Source organism: Mytilus californianus, unplaced genomic scaffold (genome assembly GCF_021869535.1).
Source record: "Mytilus californianus isolate M0D057914Y unplaced genomic scaffold, xbMytCali1.0.p SCAF_7, whole genome shotgun sequence".
Lineage (NCBI taxonomy): Eukaryota > Metazoa > Mollusca > Bivalvia > Mytilida > Mytilidae > Mytilus > Mytilus californianus.
The window spans coordinates 57,401,933-57,414,369 of NW_026262723.1; the positions used below are offsets into that span (position 1 = coordinate 57,401,933).

The following is a 12,437-nucleotide window of genomic DNA, read 5'->3' on the forward strand; positions in this document are numbered from 1 at the left end:
ATCAAAAGTTTTTTTTTATAATGTTAAGACATTTTTTTTTGCCCAAAACCTCTAGTGTCCGAACAGGATAATATAAAAAAAAGTCTGTATCATATTTTTCGTCTAGTGACGTTAACCAGAATTTACCTATTGCATTCCATTTATGTGTTTTTGAGTTTATAATACTGTACATACTTTTCACCTGTTTTGATTTTATAAAGTCCCTTAGGTTTATCATTCCTGTCCCCCCTTTTTCTTTTGGTAAACATCACACTGTCCTTGCGATTTTGTTTGTTTTCCCGTCCCTTATAAAAGACCATATAAATATAGATTATAACATGGCATTTTTCATATCAGACCCCTTAACAGCCCTAGGTCATGATATCAGCCCGAGAGCCGACAGCTCGGGGGATGATTTTGACCATGGGCTGATAAGGGGTCTGATATGAAAAATGATATGTTATGTTCTTTTTATCATATACTTTAGCAGAGCCATACAGACATGAAAACTTTTTTAAAAACTTTATAAAATTCTATTATTGTATTATTTGTTTTGCGTTTTTTAATAACATATTTTCCTGTTTCCTAATATTCCTTCTATTATTCTACTTAGCTATGTTTTTCACTTAAATGTACCACTAAGGTTTATTTTCCGGAATTTGCAGAATGACGTCGAAATGCTTTGCGGTTACGTTAAAGAAAGGCATGCGATAATAACCGGAAGCAGTTGATATAAGCTGGAAACAGTTGATATATACCGGAAGCAGTTGATAACAAAAGTCATATCACACGGCTAAGACAATTCTTCAAATTTATTGAATAAATATATATATGAATTAGTTTTATCAAGGGATACAATTATACTATTATTTTCTACAAGTATATGATAATATTATTTATTTGTTTTTCGTATATATCTGGAATACCTCTCATTTCAATTTCGTATCCAATCATAGCCAGTACAAATGATTTAATAATTAAAAATTTTCCCGTAAATGTGAGATCGCTTGATTTCCTTACCTCCATACAGCTTTTTATTCTATTTATTTTTTCTAACAAAATTTGATCTAAGTCCACCCCATATCCATGTTGAACCCCTAATGCTTTCACAGACCACTTAGACCATTTAATTTGGTTAAATTTTGTTTTTTTTATTTCGCCACTTGCCTAAATACATACCCACAGTCTTTTCCATATTCATTCTAGTCCCTGAAGCGTTTTCGTACAGTTTTAAAGTTTTAAATGTTTCTTCGATAGACTCCTCACTTTTATTAAAGAGTTGAGTATCGTCAGCAAACATATTTAGCTTTGTTTCAATACAATCCCCAGTTCTAGTTGGAAGTTTTATTCCTTCTATATTAGGGTTGGTTCTAATTGATGCTGCAAGTGGTTTTGCTTGCAGAATATATAACATGGGAGCGATTGGGCATCCTTGACGAATTGGACGAGTTATGCTTCCAAATCTAGAAGTAAACCCATTCGTATGAATACACGTCTTAGCGTTAATGAAAAGCATTTTTACCCAACTCCTGAATTTTTCCACAAACCCAAATTTTAATAAACAAAAATCTATCCATTCCCACTCCGCCCTATTAAAAGCTTTTTGTTGGTCCAAGAATAAGATCGCACCCTCCTCATTTTCTAATGTTCTTTTAATGTATAACTTCTTTATTCGTGCTATCGATAGCTCTACTTAAGGATAAATTTCATGTAGTAGCAACATGCACAGTACAGAGAGAAATAATGTTAATGCACCAACCATTCATTTTGTGTAGGCGGAGCATATTTTTAAAAGGAACAATATTTTAAAACTGTGATTAAAAAAACATACAGTTTAGAATAAGGATTTGTGTAGATATGAGTGTTCTTTATATTGTTTTAAAACTAATTTGCTAAAGAAACAAACAGTTCCTTCATTTCTCTTTTTTTAAACAAATCGATTGTTTTTTCAATGGTCGGTGCTTGACATCATTTATAAATTTGTCAATATTCTTGCTAGAAAAAAGCTACGAAAACAGAGAAAACAGTTTCTCAGAAATACCCCATTTTCGATTTTTCTTTCGAAAATTAGTTTAATTCAAAAACAGTAACTCCTGAATACTGTATTTTTACCCATTAAGCATTTGGGATTGATAACAAACTAATGGTAGTTTCTTTTACTTATTTGACTAAGGGTCTAAATTATCATGTCTTTTTGACATAAAAGACCATCGCGTATTGCTGACAAATGTAAATAATTGATCACAAGATTTTCTTTTTTGTAGTTGTTAGGGTTGAGGGATGGATAAATATCCTGCAAGGTCCGGTGTGTGTTTCTGTTTGAAGTTTTTCTGCTTCGAATCGATCTAATCAGTTGAGCCTTTTTCAGCGGATTTTGATAGTTTCTTCTTATAATGTGTTGTAACACCACTGTCCACGGTTAGGGGATGATTAAGTGCTCACAAACATGTTGAATCCCTATTACATTCTTTATGTGCCTGTCGCAATTGAGGATCGAGCCTGTTCAGTGGTTGTCGTTTGGTCATATCTGACATATTCGTTCTTCGTAAATTATTTATTTACAAATTAGGCCGTCAGTTTTCTCAATTGAAGTTGTTAAATATTTCATTTCGGGGCATTTAATAGACGACAAGACGGGTTTTCTCATTTTAGAAGGTCGTAGGATTGCCTATAATTGCTTACATCCACTTCGTATGAACTTTAGTAGGTAGTTGTCTCATTTGCAATCATATCACATCTCGTTATTTTTATGTTTCTGTCTGATTGACGCATACCTGCCGTTTATGGTTATTAATTTTTGTTTAGGGGTGCATCCAGTTGCACCATTTTGCTGAATAGATATTAACGCGACATAACTTAGACATTGTCGTTTCCATGAATAATTTTTTTTATACGAAATAAGAAAGCTCTTCTCTCAATTCGTATTAAGACTAATTATTCATCGATTTTGGCAAAATTTTGCCTTGACTGTATGATAAATATTAAAAAAGCCACAATTTGTTTATTAAATGCTTCTTCTTCAAAAACCTAAATACGAGGTAAAATCAGTCTCCAGAAATAGGCTCCAAGGTAGCACATTTTAAAGATCCTGTGAAAATACAATGGTTTTGTGCATTGTTTGGACATACACACACAAATAAATCTAAATTACACATATAAAAATAAGGAGATGTGGTATGATCATGATGATTGCCACAATAAACTAAATGACACATAAATTGTTGTCAGATCAAAATATCTTTAACACCCCAGTCTAGCTAGAGATACAGTGTATATTTTACTGCATTTACCATATCGATTATTTTTATTGCGTAATAAGATATGTATCCAGGTAAGAAGTGACAGCAGATGGTATATATACGAAAGTGTTTATCACCTTCCATTATACATCTGATAGTGACATTTAACTATGGGCAATTTAGTGACCACAGAGAAGAACAAAATTCAAAATATATAACATTCTGTCGAAAATATATATTTACATTTCCCTAACATCACTGAAGAGACATTAATTGTCGAAATCCAGATATGGGGTACTAATTTTTGCACCTTTCGTTTGCGGTATGCCATCTTTTCCGCATGTTTATTATTAAATTAATAATAAAGAACCATTTTGTTACATCTTGTGATCCGTTTATTTGGCAATCGCCAATGGCAGTCAGCAGGGTTTAAGAACATCCGTTGTTCGACCTGTTAGTCAAATGCGTTTTGTTAAAATATACTTTTTCAGTTTTTTGGTCTTTTGGAAAATGTTGTTTGTGCTGTATTTAGACCCCTCTACCAAGAAATTTGTTTTGCATGCACACGTATAAAAATTGCGGTTTTTATCCAACGCAATCATAGGTTTGAACGTTGTTTTCAATTTAGACTTTTATATATTTTTTCGTTTAGGCTTGTATTATATTTTCCTTCGGGTTTATATGATCCGTTCATCCTATTTCGACTCTTTAAAATTCAAGAGTCTTTCCTAAATTGAGGTAAATTATATCGCCTTCCAAATACCGTTTCGATCCCTAACATCACTGAAGAGACATTAATTGTCGAAATCCGGATATGGTGTACAAATTTTTCCACCTCATGTTTGTGGTATACCATCTTTTCCACAAGTTTATTGTTTTCTGTTTGGTATTAAATTAATATTAAGATCCATTTTGTTAGATCTGGTGATCAATTTATTTGGCAATCGCCAATGGCAGTCAGCAGGGTTTAAGAACATCAGTTGTTCGACCTGTTAGTCAAATGCGTTTTGTTAAAATAGACTTTTTCACTTTTTTCGGTCTTTTGGAATTGTTGTTTGTGCTGTATTTAGACCCCTCTACCACGAAATTTGTTTTACATGCACACGTATAAAAATTGCGGTTTTTATCCAACGCAATCATAGGTTTGAACGTTGTTTTCAATTTAGACTTTTATATATTTTTTCGTTTGGGCTTGTATTATATTTTCCTTCGGGTTTATATGATCCGTTCATCCTATTTCGACTCTTTAAAATTCAAGAGTCTTTCCTAAATTGAGGTAAATTATATCGCCTTCCAAATACCGTTTCGATCCCTAACATCACTGAAGAGACATTAATTGTCGAAATCCGGATATGGTGTACAAATTTTTCCACCTCATGTTTGTGGTATACCATCTTTTCCACAAGTTTATTGTTTTCTGTTTGGTATTAAATTAATATTAAGATCCATTTTGTTAGATCTGGTGATCAATTTATTTGGCAATCGCCAATGGCAGTCAGCAGGGTTTAAGAACATCAGTTGTTCGACCTGTTAGTCAAATGCGTTTTGTTAAAATAGACTTTTTCACTTTTTTTGGTCTTTTGGAAATTGTTGTTTGTGCTGTATTTAGACCCCTCTACCACGAAATTTGTTTTACATGCACACGTATAAAAATTGCGGTTTTTATCCAACGCAACGGTTTGAACGTTGTTTTCAATTTAGACTTTTATATATATATATATATATATACTGCATAGAAATATATTTCTAATGAATAGCATTGATCGAATTGAGCTGGGGATGATACTAATTTAAGTTGAAATTTAGACTGTCATACAAGTGAGAGGTTTAGCTAGCTTTAAAACCAGGTTTAATCCACTATTTTTTTACATAAGAAAATGCCTGTACCAAGTCAGGAATATGACAGTTGTTATCCATTCGTTTGATGTGTTTGAGCTTTTGATTTTGCCATTTGATTAAGGACTCTCCTTTTTGAATTTTCATCGGAGTTCAGTATTTTTGTGATTTTACTTTTGAGAAGGTCTGTGATAAAATAAAATTTTGACAATTGGCTAATTTGTGAAAAATAGTATTTTTTCTATATTGCTTAATAATTTCGAAACAATTTGAACTTTACAATGCATTTTCTAACGAGTGTCAACAACAAGTGAATGCCAAGCTTATGGGTAATTCGTGTATTAGTAAAATTTACAATATACGGGGATGGCGTGTCTGTACTTATAGCAGTTTTCACGATAATCGACACAACTTGCATTTTATCCCAATGTTCTATTTTTAGCCATGACTATAAAGGGCAATAACCCCTTACGGGAGTCAATTAACAAAATTGGTGTTGTTAATTTATTTGTAAATCTAACTTTGCTGAACATTATCTCTATCTATAATAATATTCAAGATAATAACCAAAAACTGCAAAATTTTCTTAAAATTACTAATTAAGGGACAACAACCCAGCAATGGGTTGTCTGATTCGTCTGAATATTTCAGGGCAGATAGATCTAAACCTATTGAACTATTTTACCCTGTTATACTTACTCTAAATGCTTTAGTTTCAGAGATATAAGACACAAACTGCATTCAACCCTTATGTTTTATTTTTAGCCATTGCGGCAATGTTGGTTGGATGGCGGTTTCGTCAGACACATTTTTAAAACTATATACCCAAATAATGATTGTGGCCAAGTGTTTGGTTAAATTTGGCCCAGTAGTTTCAGAGGGGAAGATGTTTGTAAAAATTAACGGACGACGACCACGACGGATCACAGCGGACGATGGACGCCAATTGATGAGAAAAGCTCACTTGGCCTTTCAGGCCATATGAGCTAAAAAATAAAATTTTATATGTCAACAACAATAATCATTTCGGTAGATTTAATTAACACGATTAAGCAATGTTTCAAGGCTTGAAATAATACGGACGAAATAAAGTGATCTGTATGAAACTTTGTTTTCAGACAATACACTAATTTCAAAATTTTCATGGTTTTCTGAATTTATAAATGATTAAGTTGGTCGACATTTTTATATATACGATGTATAATTTCAATTTTATTAAACCTGTTCATCCCTGTACACATAAGGAATTATCTTTTATAAAAAAAATCATCGAAATAATTCCTTCCTTTTTATGTCAAACAAGCCATCCTAAGGTATAATACGAGAATTCATCCCGCCAGTACAATGGTACAAGCTTGAGTTAAATACAACAAAATATTGACAATTTTTTTATTTTTATCGCTACACATATAATTAACCGTAGGCTTAAAGAGCTCTCAATTTGTGTTAAATTGTTACCTCATTAAGTACAAAAAGAACAGAATTTTAATGTTGTTACATAATAATTTTACAAAATTTAAAATACTGACATCTTAAATTGATGCGACAACCTTTTTTCTAATGCGACAACAAATTTTGCAATTCTTAACTTAAATTTATTCACTTTCGTGTCTTACAATCCATTATGAGGTATAAAAAGTACAGGCTTATTATATTTCAAAGTTGAGATAAATCCTTTGCTAAATTAAAAAATAATATATTCACTTTCATTTGGTCCTGCCATTGTCGAAATTAGTCCGGTCATTGTCAAAGCTGCTCAGGTCACGTAGTCACTAGCTTCGAAATATTTTTTGTATTTTTGTCTTATATAGCAAACATAAAATGATGAAATCTTATTATATTTCAAATTTAAGATAAATCCAATGATAAATGAAATAAGTTATAAACATTTTCATTTTGGTCCTGTCATTGTCCTGTCATTTTCCTGTCATTAGTCCAGTCAGTAGTGTAACTAAACGTGCGTTAACCTTTTACAAAAAAATAGAAGACGCACTTTTTTTACGTTAACGCGGAAGTAAACGCGGAAGTAAACGCCCGTTTAGTATGAACAAAATTAGAAGACTCGCCTTTTTCGCGTTAACGCAGAGTTAAATGTGAAAGTAAACGCCCGTTTACTTTATGTCTAATAAAATTTTGGAGTTAACGCAGAGTTAACGCGGCGTTTACATGAAGTGCACACGGATAAACGCCGCATTAACTTTTTTCGTGCGTCTACGGGTAATGCTTGGTATGCACCCAACTGTATATATATCTATAGTGCAAAGCGATTTAATTCCACGATATCTCACATGTCTCAGTACATGAGTTCTAATCCAGGCCAGGGAAAAACAAAAATTTGCTTCCGCAAATTTACAGATTTAAAATTGTGTTAGGCTGTTATTTAGACAAATTATATACAGAATGTGTTTTCAGCCTTTTATCACCTTCAATGGTGATTCGATGAATAAAATCTGTCGTAGAGTTGTCACTGGTTCAGACGTACTTACATATAGATACACATATTTTCATTTTTATGGAATTACGTCCAATTCAAACATCCTGGATCCGTCCCCGTGTTGTATACTGCTTTTTGGGCAAATAATATCAAAATTATATATTAGCCTTAACTCAGGACATGGACAATTTAAAGTTAAAGGCGTCTTGAATTTTGTTTGATAGCTTCATGGATACTTATTCTAATTGTTTACCTTTTTCAACTGAACCAAATCACTTCTTCATTTTACAATTTATCCAATTTTTTTTACAGTGTATTTTCACTCCCTTTCGACCTTTTTGAGGCGTAAACATGATGAAATAAATAAGGTGTATGACAAAATTGTGACATTAACGCACTGTCCATTCTATGGACTCCAGGGCGATATTTGTGTTCCCGGGCCTAATACATTTATGTTAGTTCTTTTTTATCATTCGGATGTTTTTGCTTACTTGAAACATATATTTTTATGAGCTGTGTCAAATCGTTAAAATCTGCCAGATCCCCGGTCTAAACATGCTAAATGATATAGACTTTAAAATTCATGATTGTTGGTTCTACGCTGTTGTCATGGATTTCTATATCCCTGTAGAGATCATGGATAATTTTTCAATTTCGTTTGTCCATATTTTACTGATAGATGAATTTACTTTTTTTTTCTCAATTTACCTAAAGAAAAGTATAATAAGGTCAATAATTTTGTCAAATCTTGATGGTATTTATAAAGCTTAGACAGGAGCTTTTTATGATAAATAGAGAATCCAGAGTGATTAATTTTTTTTTAATTATCGTTTGTCCTTTTCCAAAATTTTAATTTTATATGCCTAATACAACCCATTAAAATCAAAACACTGAAATATGCTTGGATTATTTACATAATAATATGCGGTATAAATTTCGGTCTTGGAGCAGAAATATCGGCATTCCTACAGATAAGCAATACATGAAACTCATTGCCAATTCCCTCAATTCAAAAAGTACACAAAGTACATATTTTAATTTCTAGCCAATCTCTCAGTCTCAATAGGTAACTTCAAACTTAAACATCAAAGTTTAGAAATACATGTATATTATCTGTCCCTATGTAAAAATCGGTATAAGTATTGTTAAAAACAAAACACAAATTGTCCGATAGTGTTAAGTGATTTATTGAGTCATTGGTGAAAAAGGAATATAAACAAAAACATAGGAATTAAATATTATAGTAATTGGATATATGTTTTCTTTGTGTATGGGCACTGTTAAACTTTAATATTAAAACCAATGTAAACAAAAGCTGGACGAAAACGTAATGATGTTTCAGCGAAAATGTAATGCACCGTCTTAAAACAACTGAAATGACAAGGAAATCTATTTGACTGGATTTGAATGGTTTGAAATGGATTAAAATAATTGAAAATTGGTTTAAATTTTTGTCAATCATATTCAAATATCCAATAATCTTTTTCAAATAGGGTTAATACCTTTTTGTCTGATCAATCTAAATTCTGATAAAAAGAGTGTGTTTCCCGCGGATTTGGTTTGTGACCTGGATTTGTTTTCGTTTAATCGATTTATGACGTTTGAACAGCGTTATACGTTATATTACTGTTGCCTTTATTTGTAAATGAATTTGAATCAAACACGCGAATGTTCTACACAATTGCTGACCTGTTCACTTCTGTTGTCTAATTCACAACTTGATTCTGCTACTGCTTTGTCCGTCTCTTCTTCTTTTTCTAATTTTAACTTTTCTGCTTCTAACTATAATAAAAAAAAGTCTGGTAAATAATTTGTCTGATGCAAATGAATATGCTGAATAGTTTGAATGTCGATAAGTTAAATAAATGGTCAAACCTCAAGAATGGATGTTATTACTGAAAGAAAGAACCGATTTTAAACATAAGTGTAAAACAACAACTTTCATCTTTCAAAGATAATACGCTAGTTGATTGTTTTTTAGGCTGGCTGTTTGTATTTGCTCTTTCTTTAGATAAAAAAAAAGACCTGCCGAATGGTATATGTAACTAATCTACAGTTCCTATTATCAAAATCATAAGTCGCTAGAGGCAAGGTATATTGGACTTCGATCTTAATTGACTTGATTGGCCAGTTTTCATGCTTTATGTCAGTGGTTCTTTTTTTGGGTACACTGGTTTCGTACAACAATTAAAAATATCCACTATGACTAAGCTGAACGTTATATCATCGGCTTTTTACACCAACAATTAATCAATCATTCAAATAATCATGGACTGAGATAAGGGTTGTGACAACAGATAAGTGTCATCCGTGTCATTCTCTTAGTAAGTCCATGAATTGTTAATTTCTACACATAAGCTTTGATCTAACTACTCTACTAAATTTATATAAGGTTTTGCAAATGTTTTTTTTTTATCAAAACCTGAATGTTCTAAACAATAACTGACCTGTTCAACTCTGTTGTCTAATTCACAACTAGATTCTGCTACTGTTCTGTCCGTCTCTTCTTTTTTTTCTGATTTGAAATTTTCTGCTTGTAACTATAAAAAATCGGGATGTCAACCCGTACTCAAGTAATTGAGTATCGCTTTGTAGTATCGAGTATCGAATACCAAAACGATACTCGACTAATCGGTTTCATTTTAGAATATTGCTGTCTTCTTTATATAAAATTGATCTTTTTGGGAACCTCTTTCGGAAAATTAAATACACATTACTGATTAATCATACTAGTAAATAAAATACATTTTATTTCGAATGTTTGTGCTAAATTGTCATTTATAATACCTCCAAAAATACGTGCGCTATACGTAGGCTAACAGTTTAAACTAAACCTGTCTCAGCCATTTCAATCACATCTGTACCGACGTCGGAGCAAACATTTCGTCTACAAGACTGTAATTTACAAAGTTGCACAATCGACTGTCCCCAATAAAACTTGACAAGTAAATGAAATAAATTCGTTGCATCCTCCGGTGACTCTTAGTGAAAAGTCTAATTTCTAAACCTTATGACTTTGTATCATTTACTTAACTATTACCAAATACTATTGTTTGATATTGGGTTTCCTTGCTATATTTGTTTAATGTGTGTTCAATAAATCAAATTAATTAGATTCTTTTTTTTAACTTAATTAGCAACTGAAGGTAATGAGATATAATTATGGTGGGCAATTCCTTGTCCCATATACTTATGTAGATCGTTTTTCGCCTGTTGAACAACAAACCACAGAATGTAAAATACGTCTTTTTGTGTTTCCGTGTTGTATATATATTCCAGAGCCAGTACTCGAGTATCGCTTGATAAAAACCAACGAGTAATAGATTAGTTATTGTTCACCGAACTGACATCCCTAATAAAAATGAGACATAATCACTTCATAACAGACTAATATAGAAAGTAGTAGTTAGTCTACAGTGACTATTACCATGTAAAGACTGAGGTTGTCAGTTTGAAACTTGCAAAAGAGAATAGGAAATTACCAAAAGGGTACATTCAACTCATAAGTCGCACGTGGCAAGGTACATTTGACTCCGATCGTAATTGACAAGATTTGTCAGTTTTTCTGCTTTATGTTGGTGGTTCTTTTTCTGGGTATACAGGATCCGTCCAACAATAAAACCTATCCACCATAACTAAGCTTCACGTGCTATTAGCGGCTTTTTATACCAACAATCAATCGATCATTGAAATAATCATGGACTGAGATAAAGGATGCGACAATAGGCTAATGTCATTCATACCATCCTCTTACATTTGTCTTAATAAGTCCATGACTTTTTAATTTTCCCTTAATATCTTTGGTCTAATTATATATTTTACAAAATTTTATTAGGTTTTGCAAATAAGTTTCATCAACAGAGCAAAGATTCTAAACAATAGCTGACCTGTTCACTTCTTCTGTCTAATCCACAATTAGATTCTGCTACTGCTTTGACCGTCTCTTCTTCTTTTTCAGATCTTAACTTTTCTGCTTGTAACTATAATAATGTAACATAAACAATTGATAACAGACTGCTGTATAAAATTGATGCTGCAAATGAATAAGCTATACAGTTGGAATGTCGATAAATCAAATAAATGATCCCCGATCTTAATTGGTAAGTTTTGCCAGTTTTCCTGTTTTTTATTATGTTTATGGTACTCTTTCTTGATACACTGGCTTCTTTCAACAAATAATCCTTTTTCCCCATGACTTAGTCTGTAGCGATTATCAGGTTGTCTGCATATTGATTTTGTAAAATATCAGCTTTTAGTAATAATATAAAGCTTTTTGTCGAATGATAGCAGCGAACGAGTTCAAAAAGGCTTCATGCTGTGTCTAGCAGATCATATTTTACAACAATATGCAGACAACCTGATCATCAATTTATCGGGTAGTATTTGCGTATTTTTCATGATGGAAACAAGTGTTTTCTCTGTTTCACCAGCACACCAGAAGAAGAATTGATAAGTTCGGGTAATACGTCGGTTCATTCATTATGACGTCGGTGATATGTCCGGGTCAAAGTTATTTAGGCCGGGTCGACGAATTACAAGTCCCAATGTGTGAGGACACGTCATTAAGCTTGCTTTCCTCAAGTGTAAAACTATCTTAGGGAGGGGGAAAAGACGATAAACAGATACATGAGATAATCGGGTTTTCTTCGTATAGATATCGTAAAATATCAGCCGCTCGACACATTGTGAAGCTATTAAGCTCGTTTGCTGAGCTCACTTACCAAAAAGGTTCACATTGTGGCTCGCGGCTGATATTTTACGATATCAATGTGTAGAAAACGCGATAATCTATACTTATAAAGAGCTGAGCAGACTGATACAGAGAGTAGAACGGCCGATAAAACGAATTATAAGTGGCTTTTTACACAACAACTAATCAATCATTCAAATATTAAAGGACTGAGATAAGGGTTGTATTAAATGGCTTAAGTCATTCATGCCAGCCTCTG

The 12,437-nt window shown here is 32.5% G+C and overlaps 1 protein-coding gene across 1 annotated transcript in view; it reads right to left on the minus strand.

The window, feature by feature from the left end:
* Positions 1-12,437, minus strand: part of LOC127708506 (uncharacterized) — a 46,691-nt gene that overhangs the window by 13,837 nt on the left and 20,417 nt on the right. Inside the window, exon 5 of the mRNA XM_052213397.1 lies at positions 11,376-11,468. Within this exon, the coding sequence (XP_052069357.1) occupies positions 11,376-11,468 (93 nt within the window). The remainder of the gene's footprint in view (positions 1-11,375; positions 11,469-12,437) is intronic.